This window comes from Aphis gossypii, unplaced genomic scaffold (assembly GCF_020184175.1).
Source record: "Aphis gossypii isolate Hap1 unplaced genomic scaffold, ASM2018417v2 Contig00435, whole genome shotgun sequence".
Classification (NCBI taxonomy): Eukaryota; Metazoa; Arthropoda; class Insecta; order Hemiptera; family Aphididae; genus Aphis; species Aphis gossypii.
Genome location: NW_026083105.1, coordinates 434 through 24,477, shown reverse-complemented (window position 1 = coordinate 24,477; position 24,044 = coordinate 434). Strand labels below are relative to the sequence as shown.

General features: G+C 29.3%; 4 protein-coding genes and 1 pseudogene across 5 annotated transcripts; 3 read left to right on the top strand and 2 right to left on the bottom strand.

Moving 5' to 3' along the window:
* Positions 1 to 3,926: 3,926 nt before the first annotated feature.
* On the top strand, positions 3,927 to 5,424 carry LOC126554161 (uncharacterized; annotated as a pseudogene).
* A 72-nt stretch (positions 5,425 to 5,496) lies between these two features.
* On the top strand, positions 5,497 to 7,180 carry LOC126554162 (uncharacterized). 2 transcript variants are annotated; one of them, XM_050209260.1, is made up of 5 exons: positions 5,497 to 5,606; positions 5,729 to 5,947; positions 6,270 to 6,320; positions 6,394 to 6,449; positions 6,894 to 7,180. In XM_050209260.1, exons 1-5 carry the CDS (start codon positions 5,561 to 5,563, stop codon positions 6,900 to 6,902), a joined length of 381 nt encoding a protein of 126 aa, XP_050065217.1. In that variant the 5' UTR covers positions 5,497 to 5,560; the 3' UTR covers positions 6,903 to 7,180. The 2 variants fall into 2 exon arrangements, with proteins under 2 accessions (XP_050065217.1, XP_050065216.1); XM_050209259.1 differs by lacking the exon at positions 6,894 to 7,180 and having other exon boundaries at positions 6,394 to 6,625.
* A 1,582-nt stretch (positions 7,181 to 8,762) lies between these two features.
* Positions 8,763 to 10,585, bottom strand: LOC114120568 (zinc finger BED domain-containing protein 5-like). The gene is made up of 2 exons (XM_027982513.2): positions 10,576 to 10,585; positions 8,763 to 10,471 (listed from the first exon to the last, which is right to left on the bottom strand). The coding sequence occupies exons 1-2, from the start codon at positions 10,583 to 10,585 to the stop codon at positions 8,763 to 8,765; spliced, it is 1,719 nt and encodes a 572-aa protein (XP_027838314.2).
* Positions 10,586 to 14,940: 4,355 nt separating this feature from the next.
* LOC126554159 (uncharacterized) lies at positions 14,941 to 16,088 on the top strand. The gene has a single exon (XM_050209255.1). It carries the CDS (start codon positions 15,176 to 15,178, stop codon positions 15,974 to 15,976), a length of 801 nt encoding a protein of 266 aa, XP_050065212.1. The 5' UTR covers positions 14,941 to 15,175; the 3' UTR covers positions 15,977 to 16,088.
* A 321-nt stretch (positions 16,089 to 16,409) lies between these two features.
* Positions 16,410 to 17,885, bottom strand: LOC114126438 (uncharacterized). The gene is made up of 3 exons (XM_027990381.2): positions 17,622 to 17,885; positions 17,359 to 17,506; positions 16,410 to 17,152 (listed from the first exon to the last, which is right to left on the bottom strand). The coding sequence occupies exons 1-3, from the start codon at positions 17,779 to 17,781 to the stop codon at positions 16,594 to 16,596; spliced, it is 867 nt and encodes a 288-aa protein (XP_027846182.2). The 5' UTR covers positions 17,782 to 17,885; the 3' UTR covers positions 16,410 to 16,593.
* Between the last annotated feature and the right edge of the window lie 6,159 nt (positions 17,886 to 24,044).

Genomic DNA, 24,044 nt, shown 5'->3' with positions numbered 1-24,044 from the left:
ATTTGAACTTCAAATGCTAATAAAAAAATTGTGACTAACAATTTCGGATTTTTTTTTATCACTTCAAGAACAACTTATAAGAAACCTTGTATTAAATTTTAAAGATTTTTGGTCAGCCAAAAATTTTTTATCGTTATTTAAAAAAAAAAATACTTAGAAAAATTGAAAATTTCAATTGTCTATAAATAGTTCAAAAAAAAATTCTTTGAAAATTTAACTGTGTATGGAGAATGCTAATATAAACATTTGGTGAAAATTTCAAGTATTTAAATCGATTAGTTTTTGAGTTATAGCAAAATAAAAAATTCGATATTGACGCAAACTGGTTTAACCTAACATAGTGCTTATCGCTTATGCTCGACCATGACACCGTCTTAATTGTTTTTTTTCCTCTCCATACTCCACTCCGTCTTCTACGTGTTCATTATAAATTATCTTAATATTATTATACTATCTATATATTTATTCTCTTTGTATTCCTATTATATTATATAATTATTGGTCAGCTTTGCCGTTGTATATTATCATATGTTATCTCTTATTAATTTATTATTATTATTATTTTTTACTACGTATCTTTTATGTACGTTTTTGTTGTTTTTGATTCTTTTTCCGCTATTGCAGCATATTTTGGCTCATAGTTTTTATTGGTTTTTTTTTATGTTTTGTAAGTCGCATTGAGCGCAATAACGTGTATTACTATTATCATTATTCTTCCGTGATCTATCATTCACGGAGTATCTTCACTGTGACGAAACAAAATAAACACCCTCATACCACGACACACTTCGTAAGTTTCTTCACCATATTATCACCTCATTGATTCATCTACCATCGCCAGCGTCTTCCGACTACTGTGTGACGCTGCTCCACCATCACGTCAGCACCATTGAGGTTGTCACCGCGTAAGACCGCCAGCACCCGCCGTGGTGTGTGAGAGGCCACCCCGGTCGTCCAGTCGTATCAGTCACCAGCCGACCAGTCTCCAGCCCGCCACCACCTGCCTTAATTATAAGTCTTTTTAAGTTGTCCCATATCGATAGTTCCCTCCTGTGGTCATTGCACCAGACCGGATCGATCACAGGGCCCCTCGGCCCCAATAACTAAATTGTATTATCCTACTTCCCTTATTTATCTCATATATATATTTCTCTTCCCGTTCCTCCGTGTCGTCGTCTAGCGCAAGAATTGCCTACTTGCAATTTATAAGGCGTACAAGTACATTTGGTTGCCTATTGGTCACTTAGTCGGCGTTCACCTTATAATTGGTCGTGTTGTGGTACTGTACATTGTTCTCGGGCATTACCGAGTGGTCCTTCGGCCCATAGTGTTGGGCGCATACATACTCTAAGTCTAGATCCAAGTCTTAAATAAACTAACTTCTCGGGCAGAGTCATTATACTCTGTCCTCAAATTTATTAAGTATTGTTAAACATTAACTTATAACTATATTTTCTTAACATAATAAACTATATATTAGACTAACTCAATTGTTGTGTTCAACTTATTACTCAACCCAAACTCCCTCTACTTATGTGCGACCGACAAGCGTTCCAGAGATATATTTATATATATATATGTGTGTAACGCGTGCAGTGTCAGCGGCACCTGAGGTCACTACCAGTTCACTACACTACATTTAAAAATCACTATTACGTCAAAATATAATAAATTATTTGGTTTTTTCGCCAAGTTCTGTGTATTTTAAATTGTCATAGAATGAGTGGTGATTAGATTAGGTAAAAAGATATTGTTGAATGTTTTTGCTGCGGTCTTATATTGCATCATTGGGAAAAAGAAGATAATCCATGGATTGAACACTCAAGATGGAATCCGAAATATGTTTTTGTATTATTATCAAAAGGAAATCAGTTTGTTGAAAATGTAGTAAAAAAATATGGTAAGATTATCGATATTTGTGATTGTGATTGTGGATCTAGGTCATATGATACTGTTGTTTAGTTCATTAAATAAATAATTTTTTTTAACTTTTTATATTTCAATAAAAAAAAAAAAAAAAGTCGGCAAGTGGGTACCGCTCTGCTGTACATTAGGGGGTGGGGTGGACCTCGGACTAGAGTAGGTTAAATTTGAATGCAATGATAGGTATCATTGTATACGAAAAACGATTCTGAACAGAGATGATTTATCAGTCTAAATATTTAACGTTAGATATAAATATCAAACAATTCTATGAATTTTGAACTACAAAATAATTTGCAAATATTCATGATTTTGACGAGTTTTTGTCAAAATTTGAACTTCAAATGCTAATAAAAAAAATTGTGACTAACAATTTCGGATTTTTTTTTATCACTTCAAGAACAACTTATAAGAAACCTTGTATTAAATTTTAAAGATTTTTGGTCAGCCAAAAATTTTTTATCGTTATTTAAAAAAAAAAATACTTAGAAAAATTAAAAATTTCAATTGTCTATAAATAGTTCAAAAAAAAATTCTTTGAAAATTTAACTGTATATGGAGAACGCTAATATAAACATTTGGTGAAAATTTCAAGTATTTAAATCGATTAGTTTTTGAGTTAAAGCAAAATAAAAAATTCGATTTTGACGCAAACTGGTTTTGCGTAAAAATCCCGTTTTTCCCTCAATTTTTTAGGGTTTTTCCCGATTCATTTAAAAAATATTGAAAATTTTTAACTTTTGACCCCCCCCCCCCCAAAGTACTAACTAGATTCAATTTCCTTTTCAAAGAGGGGCTGAAGTCAAAAATCGAAGCATTTTTACTGCTCCAAATGTTGTCGACAGACACAAAAAAAACACACATCATTGTAAAATCAATACATTTATCACTCCGTTCAGAACCTAATAATTGAAAACCCAATTGATAAGAAGTCAAATAATGTTACTGATAATATGGGTAAGCAAGTGACGTATTGCGCAGACTAGAACGAAAAATGTTTTTTTGCGATCATACCGTGTTGTTATATCATGAATTTTCTAATGTCTAAATTGTAGACCCTAAGCGATTCATCAATATGTAATATAACAATTAATTATTAGATAACTTCTAAAATTTAATTTTCTTTTTATAATTTCCTGTTAAATTGTATGATTGTAAAATTGTCTGTAAGCTTAAACTAGGTACTTAATTAGGTCTTAATTGATTAAGAATTTTAGATTTTAGATACAGCGCATAATGATATTGTGATAGGTAATTGATAAATAACTTTAAAAAATTACATATACCTACCTAATACAACACAACAATTAATTTATAAAATTTTTATATAGGTTTATTGTTTTATATTATTTTAACATCGTTTCTGTTAGAGAATAAAATAATTAAACCCAGTTCGAGAGTTAGACAAATAAGTCATGATGTGAACTCTATAAACTAGAAAACATTTTAGAAACCAATAAGGCAGTAACATGTTATTCAAAATATTGATATCATTAAAAAATAAATATAAATAAAGTATTGTTACAAATATGATTCAAGTTTAGAACGAATTTAATTGTAATTAATTGGTTCATGTGTTTGATCTTTTGTAATAGATTATCATTTGACATTTTGACAATTCAAAATGCTTGAATAAATATATGCAATTAATGTTATATAATATTCATTAGATACCATATTATTAATAAAAATAATAATAATGTTTATTCAAATATAAACTTAAGTGCCCTGCCCGCGGTAAAGTTTTAAATGGTGAACCAAATACAGTTCTACTGAATATTGGATATCAGCATAATAGAGAACGATTAGTACCTATTGGCTGAATTTAGAAAAACTCTACACCAACGAGCAAAAAATGAACGTTTACCTCTACGCACTATATACGATGAGGTATCTGCTTTGCCAAATTACATTGACGCAAATTTATCTCCGTTTGAGGCACACAGGCGACAAAAGGCACGAACTAGGAGTGCTAACAGACCACCAAATCCTGTATCGATGACTGGATTTCAACAGCAACTAACAAATATTCAATATGCAGAGTTATTAAAAATCCAGGAACAATGTTTTTTTCATGGACGAACTGGTATGACAGAAGAAGAAGGTATTATTTTGGTTTTTGTAACACCTCAAGTTAGAAAGTGAGTTTCACAAGAATCAATAAATGTTTAATGATTATTATTAATTAATAGTTAATACATAATATCATGTTTATTTCAGCATTTTTGGGACAAGCCAACATTTTTATATTGATGGCACATTTGATGCTGCGCCAAGCTTTGGTGAACAATGACAACAACTATTCGTCATTATGGGTATTAGTTATGATGTTGTAAGTTATTTTATTGAAATGAATTTCTTTTCTTTTTATGAAACTCATTTTTTGCCAGGGGTATTTTATAGGTAATTTTTATAATTTAATAAGTAAAATTACAAATGTATGAATTTAGAATTAAATATCTAGGTAATAAATAAATGAATAACTATTTGTTCTTATATCTTATTATATGGTCATTAAGTGGATATATTTAGAATTTATATTCCTCAATAGGTACTCATTGGGAAAATTAAACTTCAACAAACTAATGGTAAACTAATGGACCCATTAAGATAGAATATCTTTTTTTCATATAATTTACTATTCAATTGTTTTATTTAAGAAATACTGGCTTGATATTTTCTGATCACTCAACTCTTTGATTTCATTATTATTTAAAAGCTTAAGTAACATTTAAATGAAATTTATCGTTAAGTAATTTCAAAACTTATTAATTTTATATTTGATTAGGGGTTTCCATTGGTTTACGCTCTAATGTCCAGAAAAACAGAGCAGGCATACAATGCTCTTTTTATGTATATTAAAACAATTGAGCTCACTTGGCAACCACAAACAATTATGATGGATTTTGAGCGTGCATCCGTCAATGCCATCAGGTTGCAATTCCGAGGTCAAGAATTGTCGGTTGTTGGTTCCATTCCTCCCAATGTTTGTGGCGAAAAATCCAGGAATTAGGTAAGATTACTACTATGTAGATAACCTAACCTAAAACAGATCAAAAATACTAATTAAATTGTGTTCTTAAAATAAAGAAATAATAATATAATATTTATTTATTATTCATACTATTTGCTAAATATTATAAATACCTATATTTTAGGGTTAACTCGTTTATACAAAACCCATAGAAATATATATAACTTTTTTAGAATCGCGATGGCAATAGCATTATTACCGCCAGAAAATACACGTGAAGGTTTTATGGAATTGGAACTTTTTTTCCGTAGCAATATTTATAATACTGTTGAACCACATGAAAGTTTGAAATTTTTCCAATTCCTATAGTATTTCAATAGGACTTGGTTAACAGGTAATTTGATTCTGTAAACAAATAGTTATTGTTATAATTTAATTTTTTCTCTAATACTGAGAGTATGAGTATAACTGAGTGAGGATCAAAATTATAATAAAATTAAATATTTTTATGAGTTTTAGCTAGCTGATTTTTTTTTTCAATGTTAGTAGTTAATACTAATAAAACTACTTTTATAGGTTTATTTTCTGAACTACTGTCTGTAATCTGTAACAGACTTGAACCGGCATACAAATAATGTATTAGAAATAAGCCATAGGAATCTTATGACTAATATAAATATTCCAAACCCAAACCCATGGCTATTTATAGGTAAAGTATGAACAAGATTGATTTTAATAATAAATTGTCAGCTTTAATTTTTTTGATATATTTTTCAGTTACACAAGGTTAAGGTCTTGTATTTCCTACTTAAACAAATGTTTTTATTTCAGAAATGCTTATTAGATATACGGGTGGTATAATCAATGATTACCGGTTAGCAAGTGATGGGATTGAAATAAGGCAACAAAGACCACGTTTATGGATAGCACAAGACAAAAAAATAAAAACTGGGCTAGCCAAGTTGAGGAACCACAGATTTTCAGTTGCCGAATTTTTGGGCTACTGTAAACACAGTACACCGAATTTTGGAATAAACCGTCCCAATGAAAGTGAATTGATTAATTGATTAAATTCTTTTTTCCATCTAATTTAGAATAGGTTACAATATTAGTTGTACAAAAAAATGTATGTTTTGTTTCAAAATCTAACACTTTTATGACATTTATGTAGGCTTCACATTTGTCTCCTTTTATATTCATATATTTTATAACATTTTTAGATTCAAACTGAATACAATGGACTATATTTTTTTTACCTTGATTCAGTTTTTCATATTATTTAATTTAAAATTTAAGAGATGATTTTATTGTCATTTTGATCTTAAATATTTTAATTACCTATACAATTTATTGTATTATTATTATTTTATAGAACAACAAGTTGATGATGACGGTGATGTGAATAATATTGCAGATCATATTGGTAATCATGTCTACTTTTTTGTTTGTTTTTGTACCTATAAGCAAAATATAAATTATTTATTTATTTATTGTAGAGCCAGCAGAGCACCAAATTTATGGTTATGAATCGTCTCCTCCATTTTTCCAGCAGGTACTTCTAAACCATAATCTACCTTTGATGTCACCCTTACCGCTATATGAAACACAGTATTTTGGACAAGATAAGATACTGAACTTAGTATAATACTTTATACATTATAATCTATTATTAATATATATTTTACACAAATGTAGCTTTTGTTTTAAAAATTTAATACTTATTCACAAAACAATTATCAGCCCGTTTTTCAGTAATTTTTTTTTTAATATTCACTAGATCTGTTATGCATACATTGAGTATTGACTGACGTTTAATAAAATATATTTAACTATATCCAGTCGATGTTATATTTTTAAATTGTATGATTTATTTGAATGATTGTTGGGAAATGGTAATCATTATATTAGTTAATAATTCCTTAAGATTGCTATTGAAGATGATTATTATTGTTTTTTTGAATTTTTATGCGTGTCCTAAGTAAATTATTTATTTTAGAACCAATAGGAACCGAAAACGATGGTGATATGCCGATTGTTTATGTCGGGAGATAGAATGAAGAAGGTAATAAATAACCTCTTAAAATATTTATTTAACAATGTGTAATATACCAATATTCATTTTTTAATATAGGACTAGCTTTGAAACTATATACCTACCAAACATTAATTTTAATATTGTTTACTCAAAAATCATGATAGATACTATAGTAATTTAAAGAAACACCTTCTAAATAATGTTAATTAGAGTACTGAGTAGTTGTAGATTGTCTTCTGATTTCACAATATTTATTTAATATTTCCATACTATATATATTATATTTATTAATTTCAATTATTTTCAATTTAGAGTAGGTAGAGCTATGAATGTATTAATTTTACTAGGTAGTGTATGTATACACAATTTAAAGTAGAAAAAAAACCTCAACTTAAGTATATATTCTGATAGGAATCTAGCTGGTACTCCTAGCTGGGAGGACAAAATTCTAGTAATTTTCTCAATAATTGGGGAAAACAAAAATAAATTATTAAAAACAAGTTTGATATTTCAGATGGATTTTTTTTTTTTTTGTTTTTCATTTAACTGTTGATCACATTTTTTTTACTCAGTTAGACAACTTGAAACTCCTACGTATATTATTATATTTGTTTAATTGAATTATAGTTGGTAATTGGTAAACATTATAAGTTAACAATTCTTCATCTAGAATTTTAGATTGCTATTGAAGATAATTATTATTGTTTTTTTTTTTTGTCTTTTTATACACTTTTTATACATGAACTAAATAAATTATTCATTTTAGAACCAGTAAGGATAGAAAATGATGAAAATATATCAATTAATGTTCACTTCAGGAGACCGAATGCAGAAGATTAACCTCTTAAAATATTTATGTATCAATGTGAAAATGTATGACAATAGTTATTTAATATCTTTATACTAGGTATATCTTTATTTTAAATTCTGAGTGGAGCTAGAGAATAATTAAATAAAACAAATTATATGTTAACATTTTCACACACACACACATCAATCAATAATTTTAATATGCACTTAATATACTACACTTACTAACTATGACCGTATTGATATTATAACTTATCTTACTTTTACTTTGCAGTTGAAAATATGAGAGAAATCATTGTCTGCATCGCATGTTTGAACGAGGAATCTAATGTGGTATTACGGCCATGTAACCATACATGTTTATGTGGTGCATACTATGAAGGGTTATCTAGATTGGTTTGCCCACTATGCCGAGAAACTATAAGAGAAATTGTTGTATTTTTAAGCTAAATTCCAAATGAATTTTGTTTAATTTTATTTAAATAAATAATACTTTTGTGACAGTAAAACATTTTTATTCTTTAAATCAGCGTTTCCCAACCTTTTTCCCTCACGGCACACTAATCCCAACCTATATTTAGCCGCGGCACACTTGTCACTGACTTATTTATGTATACACATTTTTTTACACTAGACTTTCATCATATTAATTATTAATACCAAAGTAGTTGTATATCAGTATAATATTTCTATCAAACATTTTAAAATGGTAGGATAGAAAAAAATATTATTACAATTATCCTAAATATTTAATTTATTGAAATGGAAAAACAAGATACATTACAATTTTTATAAAAAACCTAATCTTAGTGAGAAATTTGGGACTGTTTTCTCTTCATTATTAGGTACCTTCGTGGTCGAATTGTTGATAAGCACACCCTCATGTCGTCTTCCAAGTTCTTCAGTTGTGATCGATTTTTAGTTTTGATGGCATTCATTGAAGAGAATGCTGCTTCACAAATATAGGATGTAGAAAAAGGCAGTATCGCATTCATAGATTTTCTTGAAATCTTGGGATACTCATGCAATTTTTTTTAACTTTGACTCTCTCGCAATATCTTCAACTAATTTAGAGTACTGTAGCTTAAGACCACGGTCATTTTTTATATCAATCAATTCACTTTCTTCATCAGTGGTAAACAATGCAGTCTCATATGCTGAGTCAATGAAAGGATTTCTCACCCAGTCCATTGATGAGACATCCAAAGACGGAAAATACTTTTTTATATTTTCATAAAGCAAATGTAGAGTTTTTAAAATTAAGTTTGTAAGATCTGAATTAACGTGACAGTTCTTGACAAGATCGAACATATCCCAATTTGTCTGTTTTTCAATTTTTGAAATCCATAGTAACAACTTCTGTTGAAAAGAACTGATCTTATCTGTAGATGTTAAAATGTTCTCTTGCTTTCCTTGCATGCTCTTGTTTAAGTAATTCAGTTTTTCAAATATATCTGCTAGAAAGGCTACTTTGGCACACCAGGAATCATCACTGAGAAAATCAGCATGTTTTGATTCTTCACAAGTAAAAAACAATAGTAACTCTTCTCTAAGTTCATAAAATCTTTGTAGGACACTTCCACGAGATAGCCATCTTACTTCTGTGTGAAACAAAAGCTGGGTGTGCTCACTGTCCATAGCAGAACACAATTGATTAAATAATCTTGATTTCAAAGGTTTACTTTTAATGAAGTTTACCATTTTGACAACAGTTTGCAATACTTCATTGAGCTCAGGCATCAAAGATTTAGCAACGAGAGCTTCTCTGTGTATGAAGCAGTGAGTGAAAATAATACCCGGGTTTTCTTTTTTAACTAATGCCAAAAAACATGTTAAATGACCAATCATTGGAGGGCACTCATCTGTACAAACACTCAAACAAAACTTCCATGATATATTGGCAGTGGTAAAATAATTGTTAACCAAATTAAAAATGTTTTGTCCTCTTGTAGTTTCAGGAAGGTCTTTACAAAATAAAAATTGTTCTATCAACTCATTATCGCATATAAATCTTACGAATGTCATGACCTGAGGTTTTCCGGTTACATCTGTAGACTCATCTAATTGAAGAGCAAACAATTCAGCTGCTTTAAGTTTTTCATTCACGTGGAATTCAACATCTTTAGACATGTCTTCAATACGCCTTTGGACAGTGTTATTAGATAGCGGAATTTTCCTAACTTCTTTTTCAAAATCTTCACCAAACAAAATTTTAACGATTTCACAGCATGCTGGTAAAATGGTCGACTCTGCTGTTGTGTGAGATTTCATTTTTTTTGTTATCAGTTCCGCGACAGCATAGCTAGCTTCCTGTGCCTTATCTGATACAGTTGAATGTTTTATAAACTTTGAAGCCTGTCTGTTTTGATCTGAGGCTAACCTTTTGAAAAAATCTAGAGGCTTTTCAGACGCAAAACCATGTTTTGTAAGCAGGTGCCTTTTCAGCTTACTTGGTACCATACTTTCATTAGATAATTTTTCACTACACATGAGGCATTGAGGTATAGGCATTTCTTCACCACTCGACGTGAAACCAAATGATAAATAGCTTTCGTGATATTGTCGGATAATATTTTTTGATCGCACGTTAGCATTTTTACTCGCACTCACCTCAACATTAGGAGGATTGATACTCGGACCAGGCAATTCCTCAACATCAACTCTATGAGCATTATAAGGATCAGGCAATTCTTCGCTTAATTTACGTTTCTTAAACGATCCATCGTGCGCTACACGTAGTACGAATGATAATCGTAAAGCGAAAAGAAAAAATTTCCGTTAAAATAAAACACAGTAATAATAAATGTACTTCGTACGACTACAAACGACTAACTGACTAACATTTTAAATGAATTAATAAGAAATAGTGAACAATATCCCCCATAAGAGAATCGTTAAAACTATTTTAACCAATTACTGAAATTTTACGGAAACGTTTATTAATAGTCATGAAATTTCGCGGCACACCCAGATGGGCCTCGCGGCACACCGGTTGGGAAACCCTGCTTTAAATGGTGCACATTTTAAACTGTAATAGTGCAATATAACATTAGTTGATGACTGATTATAAGAAATACAATATTTTAATATATGTAGAATTGAATACAGTATTGTATTAATTTTAAATTAATTGGTCGAGGGTGATTAACAAACATTAACAACTATGGAACTCAGAACTTTTATATTTTCTTACATAACTTAAAATTCCACAGCACAGTTCACTCTCACTCGTTCACAGACTACTGATAAGTGTCTACGCTGTGTCATGTAATAATACAAATTATAATAATATAATATTAATAAGACAAATAATAATAATAATAATAATAGTAATAATAACCCCACATATATATATATTTTTGGGCCGAGTACACATATTTTGACTTTTCCCCAATTTTTTATAAGCTTTTCTTTGTCATGATTACTATTGTTACCATAAACATTAATGATTCACACATTTTTCTTGGAGTGTAAATTATTGTGTGGTTTACCACGTAACCGTAATCTTAACCATTTTTTTCAGATAGGGTGATTGTAAATTACTATTTCCTATTTGTATGTACTAATGTTAATATATACATAAATAGTTTTTGACTATTAATTTCTGTTATAAAAAATAGGCATAGGCACTTGAAAAATATAATATTTATAATTTATATGAGTTCAAAGTTCTATATATATCTGTATTTGATTTTTTACGGGATGTGGCTCTTTCTAATGGTTATAATTTATAAATTCTAATTAATGAACCTTTTAAGCCACTAACAAAAATAATGTAAATGTTAACAAGATCATAGACATTATTGTAAACAATAATTATAATAGTATCTTTGTAACTAATTGATAAAATAAAAATAAATAAATAAACAAATACATATTACACATTACCCACATAATATATTATTATTATAAAACTTATTATAATATATTGTAATAATCATTAATCATTAAACCTAATTTAACAACAACAATAATTAACAATAATATAAATTATTTTTCTATTACAGTAGTAACCAATAGGTTCCTTATAGGTACCATACTATATAACCACTGGTATGCTACTATGCTAGTAAAAAGGAATTTATGATCAATAGGGAAGCTAAGTTTTGACCATTTTGACCTCGTGGGCTATGGATTTGATTGTTTTACTATTTTATTCATTACTAATCACAACACTCACTTTATGTCAGATTTGAATAGATAAGAAAAAATCTCAAAAATATAATATACCTAAAACTAAATTTAAAGAGTTTATTTCTAAATAACTAAAATATTTGATATTTTAAAACTTGTTGGTAGCTAAAGTATAAATTAGGTACATTTTATGTCTACTTGAAAAGCAACATACAAATCATACAAAAAACCTAATAGTATTTCAATGATTTGATTTGTTTGTTAAATTTGAAAAATTGAAGGAAAAAGCAAGAAACATACTGAACTGTTAAAAATTAGCCATACATAAAAATAGATAATATATCATATGAACTATGCAGTATGCATATTAAAAACATTTGAAAAAAAAGTAAAAACAGATACAAATTTGCTAAATAACACGAAATTCTTAATTACAAGGTAGTGGTTTTGAGCGTCATTTGGGCGAAACTTTGACATATAAATCATTCCCCACTATGTACATCAAGGTTAAATAACACAGAGTATATCTAGGCTCACAGACACAAATAAATATAAATTAAGAGATTAGGGATAATTATTCAGATATAAGAAATTCAGAATTAATATTAATTTTCTTAAGAAAATGCAATACCTACCTACTTTAAATAAATATAATAAGCCATATAAGATTACGTACATAAGTTCTATTAATATAAAAAAGGGTATTATTTTTAGTTTCAAAGTACTTACGTATTATAATTATTAAAAATTAACTATGGTATTCTCAAAACTAGGCATTTATAATGAATTTACATAAATTAATTATAATTATACAGAGATCGAGTGTAATGTATTTTTTTTTAAATTTTTTTTTTTTAATGTGATAACAGACAAATCCTATTATTAGGACTTTTAGATCAAGGCTCGATAATTTGATCCCGAGACAACTAAATCCACGTTGTTACCATAGGTATGGTTGGGATCTCAATGACCCGGGTCCTATTTATTCATATACCGGATTTGTAGATATCTTATATATATCATCTACAAATCTACGGTTGTTGCCAGATAAATTGAGACGCGGCGCGATAACAGAAAACCAGTGGTTCTCCGTATTTCAATATTATTACCGAAAAAACATTGTAAAACTAACAATTGTTACAAAAATTATTTTACGATATTAATTTAAAATCAAGTATTTTGATAAAAATCTTTTATTTAAGAAGAAAAATCAGAAATTGTAAAATAATATAAATAATTTAATAATAATAATAATAAATAATATTAATAATCTTCTTCTTTCACGGGGTGGACACTTAAATATTATAACATGGTAATCATACTTATCACACAAAAAGGTGGCGGCCATATTCTTATTTATGAATCAGTCTGTCCACGCAATGGAAATAATGTATCTACAATTATATTGTGTAAATATATAATGAAACTTAAGGGGCATCATAAATGAGCATTTTCTTTGTCAAAAACTACTGTTTCTAAATCCAACGATACGTCTCGACAATTATTATGATTTCCATTCTGAAAAAATATTCGGATTCTCCACGATATGTACAAGAGATCGACCGAGCCATATTTTTAATTTTTTTAATTTAGATTGCAATAAATGTTGATAAAAAAATCAAAATTTCAAGCTTAAATATTTAATCAACTAAATATAAATATGAAAATGTTCTTCAATCGATCCCTTGTAAATATTACAGAGAATCCGAATATCATTTCAGGGTGAAAATCGTGATAATTGTCGAGACGTATCGTTGGATTTAGAATTGTCTGTTGGAGTGAAAAAAAACATATTTTTCGCGATCACATTATTAGTATCTAACATGTGAATACGCGTGCGTGCAAGATTGCCCGTATTAAGGTACAGTTTCCCTGCAGCGTCCAGACGTGGCGTCTAGACGCGATAGAACGACGCGTCTTGACGCGGCGTCTGAACGCTGCGTTTACCCTGTTTTCCCTGTAGCGTCAGACGCTGCAAATTTTATTATTTTATCCCGTTCTTTTAGTACTACTGTGACCGTTGTCTCTTCCACACGTAGTTTCCAGATGTGATTTTTTGATTTTTCAAAATGAATCAACATTTTATTTTGAACAGTATCATTAATAATAATAATACTATTTGCGAATTGTTGCTTCGTAATGAAGAAATTGAAAACGAATTACTTATGAACTTAATTCCAAAAAAAAGAAAACCTTTCAAAAGTTTATTTTCCACGAGGAAATCTGAAGGTTTTTTTAAAAGTTTGATTAGTGGACATCTTATTAACGACGATGAAAAATTTCGGGAATTTCTTCGTCTAAATCGTGATCAATTCAATTTTATCTTATCTTTGGTCCAAGAAGAAATAACGAAGAAACCGACATTACGTGTACCTGAGCCAATATCTCCAGAGAAAAATAGCACTACTTACTTTGAGGTAAGATTTGATATTTTTTTTAAATATAAAATATAAAATAATTTATTGATTAGTAAATCTATCATTTATATTTTATAAATCTTAAAATTGGTGAAAAATAAATTTAAATAATAATAATGATAAAAAAAATTACATTGTTTACAATCCTATAGAAACTAAGTGATGGTGTATAATTGTACGTTTTTAATTTTTTATGAAATTGCCTGTAATATCAATATAAATATAAAAATTAAATTAAAAACCATTTCAGTGCATTTTATATCATAATTTTTGGTAAATATTTTATATTGCATTTTATGCATTTTTAGTGCATGTTTTATTGTATTTATTTTTGATTTTTTTAATGCATTTTTAAAGTTTTTTAGTGCATTAAATTCACAGCCTTAGTTATTTGATAAGTATTATTCCTATTAAAGTAATTTATTTTCCTATTAGTAATACAGTAGGTTGAATTATTTTTTCTAAAAATATCGCATTTGAAAATATCATTCTAAATAATTATAAAATTGAATATTATACTTAAAAAGCTTCAAAGACCTACGAATAATATTATTAAGTACCTTACAAAAATAACTTAAATTGTAAATTACTGCTTCAAAAGGTAATGGGTAATGACAGATACATTATATCATTACATTCATTGCTCCGCCCAGAACCTGAAATATTTAAATATTGATTATTTTTATAAAAAAATTTTAATTAATTTAATTAGATGTAAATTTTCTTGGTTATTTTTATAAGTATACTACCAGTTATTTATCAAAATATATATTTTTTTTTTTAAGGTACCTAGCAACAGGAGAATCCTTCCGATCTTTGGCATTTGCTTTTCGTATTTCCCACAGCTATATTAGTATTATAGTGAGAGAAACTTTAGCAGTTATGAAACAAAAATTAATGCCACTATTTTTGCCTGATCCCAGTAAAGTTGACTTAAAGACTAAAGCAGATGAATTTTATCAGAAGTGGAACTTTCCTAATTGTGTACTGGCAATTGACGGAAAACATGTTAGAATCCAATGTCCAAGTAATTCAGGTTCTTTGTTCTTTAATTATAAAGAATATTTTTCTATCGTGTTGTTGGCTATGGTGGACGCAAACTATAAATTTATAGCTATTGATGTCGGATCGTTTGGGAGAGAAGGAGATAGTGGAATTTTTTTGAAATCAAGTACGGGACAGCAAATATTGAATTATACATTTGGATTCCCTGAGGATTGTGCACTTCCTGGCACTGACATAAAAGTTCCACACGTCATACTTGGTGATCAAGCTTTCAGACTGCACAAACATATTTTAAGACCATTTTCACAAAAGTCAGCCAAAGGAGATAGTAAAAAAACAATATTTAATTATCGACTCAGTCGTGCTCGACGAGTTACAGAGAATGCTTTCGGATTATTAAGTAAAGTATTCAGAGTATTTTTTCAACCCATTAATATAAATACAACAACGTGTGATGACTTGATAATCGTAGCATGTTGTTTACATAATATGTTACGAGACGCATATTTGGAAAAAAATGGAAAGATATTTTATCAACCCGATTCAGAAGAACCTCCTAGTGCTAACATGACGTCTTTAGCCAGTGAAAGTGGATTTTTAAGCACAGAAGGCGTCGCAGTGAGAGACATTTTTAAAGAGTACTTTGTTAACGAAGGAGCTGCAACGTGGCAAACATGAAATTTAATTTATAGTTTCATAGTATTATTATTCACCCATATTATATTTTATATTGTCATTATTATTATTTATTATACTTAATTATTAATACAAACTTGTAATAAATATGTTTGTGTTTACCCACGAAAAATGTGTTTTATTATTATTATTTATGATTCTAATTTCTACATATAACATATTATATTCTGTAGTCTGTACCTATTTATATTCAGAAAAACCGTCTTAATATCCTATAAACTAAATAATATACTATTTCGTTTGATGTAAATTCTCATTTTTATATTAATAGACGTATTTATATTTGATTATTTCAAACGATATTAATTCGATAGCGAATATACTATAGAGCTACAAAATAAGCTATAAATCTAATATACTATCTATAGTACCTTATAGTAGTAATATAACTTCTTTAAAATAACAACAAAATATATTTTAATTTAAACCAGAATTTTGGTTAATTTATTGTTTCTAAATAAAATCAACAAACAATATTGAATAAAAACAAGTGAATTTTAAAATATAACAAAAGTAAATAAAAATAAATAAAAAGTAACTTTACAAATAAACTTATTGTAAGCACCAACTATTTAAAATTAAAAAAAAAATTTTAAAGGTTAACCATTAGACTCGTCACCATAGTTGAACGGCAAAAACCCTTGTGATGTTGATGTTGAGGTACTGTATGAGCTGGCTGGTGAACTCAGTTGACGTTGGTACATATTGTTATAATCTGGTGGTATTTGATACGGTAGTGTTGGACCAGTTGAATATTTGTCATCTATTTCAGTGATCAACGTAAGTGTCTTAAGTTTCGCTTCTTTGATCGCTTGCTGTGGCATTTTTTTAACCGTCATTGCAATACTTTTAAAAAATATATCAATTTCATCCTCTTCACACAGGTTTTTCATGCTTGTAGCTAACAGTTTATTTTGTTCTTGAATGCATAGTATGGTATCCTTCGTTTCCTTTGATCGTTTGGCTAAAATGACAGAAATCTTATCGTCTTTTGACCGAATACGTTTTCCTGCATATGAACTTGATGGCAAATCGGACACAATATTTTCTGTTTGTTCTTCATCGTTTTGTATGATTTGTTGGACTTCAGGTTCAATTTCGTCTGTAGTAGACGCATTTGACGTATCAGCATCATTTATGCCCATATTTGTTATAGTACTGAAGTCAAAATAATTCAAATATAATATTAACTATAATGTTATGATAATACATTTATATAATTTTATATATTATTATTAATTAGTTTTTTGGTTTACATTAGGATGTGCCTTATTGGCACATCCGTAGATCCACCTATGTAATTTCTTATATAACTATTATGAATCAATTTTATAACATAATATAACTTTTAAGTACGAGCATACCTTCTTTCATATTCAACGGTGTCCAAAAATGATAAATTCATTGTATATCGAGGTTTTTTATGTGGAGCTGCTGATCCTGTCGGAAGTTTCTTTTTCTGTTTCAAGTACGTGTCTCTTATATTTTTCCAGCGTTTTTTACAGTCATCGACTATACAATAGGAGGAAGGAGGACAACGAATAAATAATTAATATTAAAATAAAGTTTGTATGTTAGTTACTACTATAAACTATAAATACTTAAGAATTATATTTTCAATACGTACTTGATCTTCCTACTTCTCCGGATATATTTTTCCAAATATTATCCTTAACATAATTGTCTTTATGTTGTTTATGGCTACTATCGTAAATACATTTGTTATTTTCCACAAGTGTAATCAAAGCTTCGTCCTCTGTCGAGGAAAATGAAAATTTTTTTGACATGTTGACGCCGGGCGTCTTGACGCAACACTGGTCCGGACCGGTACTGACGCCAGACGCCGCGTCAAACGAATAGACGCGCCGCGTCAAACGCGAGTAGCGAAACCAGTCACTTACTACCACAAACATCAAAATATTATGTCGCGCCGTCGCGTTCCTAGAAAAATCAGATACGGCACCAATACTTGTAATTTAATAGTATTATTGTAATAGCCAATAGGTACAGTGTACACAATAGCATTGATTAAACATATATAATGGTAATAGTAAATGCATATAATATATTTTAGATATAGATAAAGAAGATTTCATTATAACTTATATTACTTAGATACATAGGTACCTGGTACCTAGGTAGTATAAGTACTATAAATGTATAATTGTTTATCTAAATATTATCCTCTGCTATTGAACGATAGCATTATGAATTATGATTATTTGACAGTCGACAACCATCCTGTCAAGTTTGGTTTTTTTGTAGACAATATTATTTAAAAATGAGTCCAAGATATGCAGCAAAATCGAAAATTCCTCCATCCAAAAGAAAAATCATAAAGGAAATATAAATGCAATTAGAAACTTTCACACCGCGAAAAAACCAAAAGTAGATAAGATTTCGTAAGTGTTTTTTTGATATGTAAATGTTGTAACGTATGATATAATCTGTAAAATACTTTTGGACAATTCAAACATTTAAATTATCTTGCATCATAAAAAAAGAATGGTAAAGTGAATACCGCTCTGCGGTACATTAGGTGATGATCAAGTAGATCACTATTATAATATATAAGATTGTTAAATTTGTATCCAGTGATTGGTAACATTGTATATGAATAGTATTTTATAACTATAACAAAAATCTAGAATTATTTGATAGTAAATCATTATTTTATGCGTGTATTTTTTAAATAGAACATTTTTTTAATTTTCTAAAAAGGTGGTTTATGTTTTAATGGTCTGAATACGCCAACATTTAAGTTCTTTTATAATTATTTTAAACTTAACTTTTGTGAAATCTTGTATTATATTTTCAACTCTTAGCTACTCATACAAAAACATTTATGAATTATACCTACAAAATAATTTGCAAATATTCATGACTTTGACGAAGTTTTGACAATATTTTAACTTCAAATACTAATAAAAAAAAATTGTGTCTATGTATTCTTATAATTTTTGAATCACTATAAGACCAACTTATGAGAAACTTTGTATTCAATTTTCAAGTATTTTGACTTAGCCAAAAAAAATATATCGATATTTATGAAAAAAAAAACCAAACAAAAACGAATATTTCAAATGCCTTATAAATAGCATTCAAATAAACGAATTATTTTAAAAATTAAATTATGTAAAAAAAGTGCTAATCTAAATAACTGGTGAAATTTTTTGAAAATGATAAGGTCGAAAACGGGTTTAGAGTAAAAATTCCCGTTTTTCCGTAACTTTTATTAGATTCTGAACGGAGTGATTGTATCGATTTTACAATGATGTATGTTTTTTTGTTTTGTTTTTGTTTTGTGTCTGTGTACAGCATAACTAGTCGAAATAATGCTTCAATTTCAAACTTCGGGGGTGGTTTCCAATGGAAAAGTGAATATCCTTGGTGCATTATAGAGGTAAAAAATAAACATTTTCCAACAGTCTTCAAAGAAATCGAGAAAAACAAAAAAAAAAAAATGACGGAAAAACGGGAATTTTTACGCAAAACCAGTTTTTACCATTTTTTATAAAAATCACACGTCTCTTTACAAAAGTCGAAACTCGGTGTCTTGACGATTCGATAAGAATCATGGGTAAGAATACACAAGCAGTCGTTCCGGGACCCCTCGTATGACGGAGTCACCACCCACTCTTGTAAGAAATCATATATAAGAAAGACCGAGACAAGAGCTCGACAGACGGTTACAGTATAACCAACGAATAGGGATACCTATGACACTCAGAGGCCGGTCGTAACACCACTCAAGTCATTTTGATATCAGTTTCTGAGGCAGGTCGTAACACCACTCACCATCTCATTTTATATATTTTACTTTAAGCTTATAATAATTGTATTCGTGCAAGAACTATTTTAATAAACAATTAACTTATACTTGAACAACACGACGTATTCATTTTGTACGTTGATGCATGAATCGACCTAGTCGGGACGCAACATGTGTAATAATTGGAACACGTCATCAGAAAAAGAGATAAAAGCTTGCAATAAGTTTTTTAGATTTTGAACGAAGATGATTCTGATGTGTTTGTTTGTTTTTTTTTTTTTTTGTGTCTGTGTACAGCATAACTAGTCGAAATAATGCTCCAATTTCAAACTATGGGGGTGGTTTCCGATGTAAAAGTGAATATCCTTGGTGCATTATAGAGTGAAAAGTTAACATTTTCCAACAGTTTTCAAAAAAATCGAGAAAAACAAAAAAAAAATTACGGAAAAACGGCAATTTTTACGCAAAACCAGTTTTCGACCAAATCGATTTTTTTTTATGGTTGTAATTCAAAAACTTATCACTGAAAATACTTGAAATTTTCACCAAATGTTAATGTCAGTGGTATCCGTACATAGTTAAATTTTCAAAAATTTTGACTTTTTTTGAGTTATTTATAGACCACTGAAATTTTCGATTTTTATGCGAATTTTTTTTTAAATGTCGGTAAAAAAATTTTGGATGACCAAAAAAACTTGAAAATTTAATACAAGGTTCCTTATGAGTTGTTCTTATTGTAGCTAAAAAAAATTAAAAATCGTTAGTCACAATTTTTTTTATATGCGTTTATAGTTCAAATTTTTACAAAATCTGTCGAAAACGCGAAAATTTGCAAATAATTTTGAAGTTGAAAAATCAAAAATTTGTTGTGTTTATAACTAAGGATTAAAAATACAAAACTAAGTTTTCCATAGGTTTTTCTTCAAGTATCTATAGAGAAAACTCTAAGAATCATAATAGGAAAAATTTTAAGTGCGTTTGAATTTTAAATTTTTATGAAATCGCTTTACTTTTTTTTTTAATATAAATGTTGATTATTTATTTTTGGATTGTGCAGAGAAAACGATAATTCTGATTAAAACTCTAGTACTAGTGTTACGTATACTTTCATATTTATATATAGTGGCATAGTGCATACTTATTATATAACCTAACGCGGTGGTCGCAAAGGTCACTGTGACAACGGACCCACCGAGCTATCTCTGCGTTGTCGCGGAACCAGTCGACGTTACGCACTCGGTACGAATACGCTCGCGCCACCATACGTATTTTTGAGCCCCTAAGCGGTCGTCATTGTAACTAATACATTACCTCGGTATATTACCTACGGTATTATATACCTATACCGTTCGTTCCCGTTGTGTCACCATATGCCGCATTCGCTTCATCAAACCATCAGCATATAACCGTCGTCATCTGCGTCAAGTTTATCGTCATCTCCATATCCACCCAGGCGTACTGCATATCGGTTACGTGAGTCGGCTTTACGCCAAAGCATAACTGTCTGTTATTATATTATACTCCATAGTATTAATTATTCCTTGTTATTAGCGTCATCTTGTATTAAGTGACGTCGGGGTACTAACACTAGTATTTAAGTATCACTACCCTGTTGTACCAAATTATTATTATTTGAAATATTATTTATTATTATCACCTACGCCAATATTTGTCTTTTATTATATATACATGTTATTCTGTTATACTCTGTACAGTCCTTGCCATAAGGGTCACCGACACCGGTATATTTATATTGCGTGGCCAACAATTTCATACTTGTTGAGACTTGGTACGCATCAACTAGTGTACGCACTCAAATTCAACCAGTGATTTCTGAAATTCAAAATTACACCTCGATTCAATTATTTGCCGATGTAGAAAATACAAAGCTAAATATTAGTGTTTTACCCCAAAAAAATTATACCAAAACACACGGTTTATTTGGACGTAGAATCGTCGACATAGCTTATATTTTTAAGCAAATAATAGATGCTGATAACTACAAGCCTTACGATTGTTCTTTTAAGGACATGGTCTGCGTGAATGAAAAGCGCGATGGATTAGTATCAAGCTTTAAATTCATTTGTTTTTTATGTAAAACTCAAAAAGTTATACATTCAGAAAATAAAGAAGATCAAGAAGTAATGAACCTAAATATAGCGATTGTAGCTGGAAATATGAGTGTTGGAGCGGGATTCAACCAGCTAAAGACAATTACATGTGCAATTGAGATACCTCCTATGTCACAATATATATATGATAAACATCATGCTATTGTTTGTACGGGATATGAGAGGGCTGCAGCTAATGCAATGGAAGAAGCTGCTAAAGAAGAAGCAGAACTTGCAATTTTGGCAGGTAATATCGATAATGACGGAACTCCACTCGTTACAGTTGTCGCAGATGGAAGCTGGTGTAAACTATCGTACAGGACAATGTATAACTCATTATCTGGCACAGTAAGTACATAATAATATTAGTAATCTAATGGAAATTAAATAAAATAAAAATATTTATTAATTAGTATTTTCTACATTTTTTATTAATCTTTTATTTAATTATTTTAATATAAAATATCAAAATAAAACTTACTTACTTTGAGTGAAAATAAAATATGGAGATAATAATCAACATAAAATAAATCAGTTTTGTTTAAATTTTAAAAGAAACAAGTATATAAATATTAAGTTGCGATTTTTTTATTAACCTATTCGATATCTTTATTTTACGATTTCAGGCTGCCATAATTGGTTACAAAAGAAAAAAATTGCTTTTCCTTGGTATAAGAAATAAATACTGTTCTATGTGTGCCCGTATAAAATCAGCTGATGACAGTCTAACAGCGCACAAATGTACTAAAAATTGGTCAGCTACGAATAGTTCATCGGGCATGGAATCATCAATAATTGTTGAAGGTTTTATGCAAAGTGAGAAAATGTATGGTATAAGATACAACAAGTTTATTGCAGATGGTGACAGTAGTGTGTATAAAAAAATTTTAGAGGCAAGACCATATAAAAATTTAACCGTTGAAAAAGTGGGATGTAGGAATCATCTTTTACAAAATCTCTGCAATAAATTAAAAGATATGACCATTAAAGCACAATTGGGTAAGCTTGAACATCGCAAAATGTTAAGTGGTAATATACTTAGAATTCATCGGGGTATCGTATCTGCTATCATGTATCGTAAGACAAATGGGCATTCTGTTACCGAGCTTAGAAAATATATAATGAATAGTATTAATCATGTTTTTAGTCATCATGAAGAGTGTGCTTCATATTTTTGTACCAAAAATAAAACAGACGTTGCAGATTATATAGAAAAAATTAAGACTACAGATCAAGAATTTTATGCTAATGTATTGAAACATATTAGAAATTTGGCAAGGCACAGTGGTAGTTTATTACAAGATATGGACAGCAATATAGTAGAGTCATATAATACTATTATTGCTAAAATAATCGGTGGAAAACGAATAAACTTTGAAATGAATCGTTCTTATTCTGGAAAATGCATGCTAGCAGCCGTAACTAAAAACACAAGTCGCCCGCTTTATTCATTGCATAAGGTATTACACTTTAAAGTCCATCAAAACGAGGATTTATAAGTGCTATAGAATTAAAAAGGAAAAAAAAAACAAAATCTTCAAAATATTGCCAGAATAAAAAATAAAAGATTTAAAAAACAACTTTTTAAAAACACGTCTGGTCCCGATTTGTCGTACGGAGAAAATGCCATTAGACACGATATGGATCATATAGAATTTGATCGTCAAAAAGAAGAGGTTTTAAATGAAATGAGAGAAGTAGCTTCAAAAAGAGACAATATTCAAAAAGAGACTATCAAACAATATGCAAATGTACAGTGGAATGAAGTACGGAGAAAACTTTTAATGGCTTCTAATTTTGGATGTATCATCTGTCGAAGACCAGATACTAGTTGTGAAAATATTGTTAAGAGTCTTTTATACAATACACAAATAATAGTACAGTCTTTAGATTATGGTCGTGAAAATGAGGTTGTTGCTAAAAAAGAATTAGAAAACATTTTGAACAAGCGTATTCATGACTGTGGTATTTTTATAGATGTGGAACATTTTGAATGATAATTGCGCAAAAAAATTTTGTGTATTTGCTGTGTGGACTCCAAAAGAAATGAAAGCTGAAACAATTCTTTTTGATAAGCAATTTTGGGAAGAGCAAATGTTTCCAAAATTACAAACATTTTTTTACGATTGTCTGCTGCCCGAGATCGTGGACCCAAGGTATCCAGGAA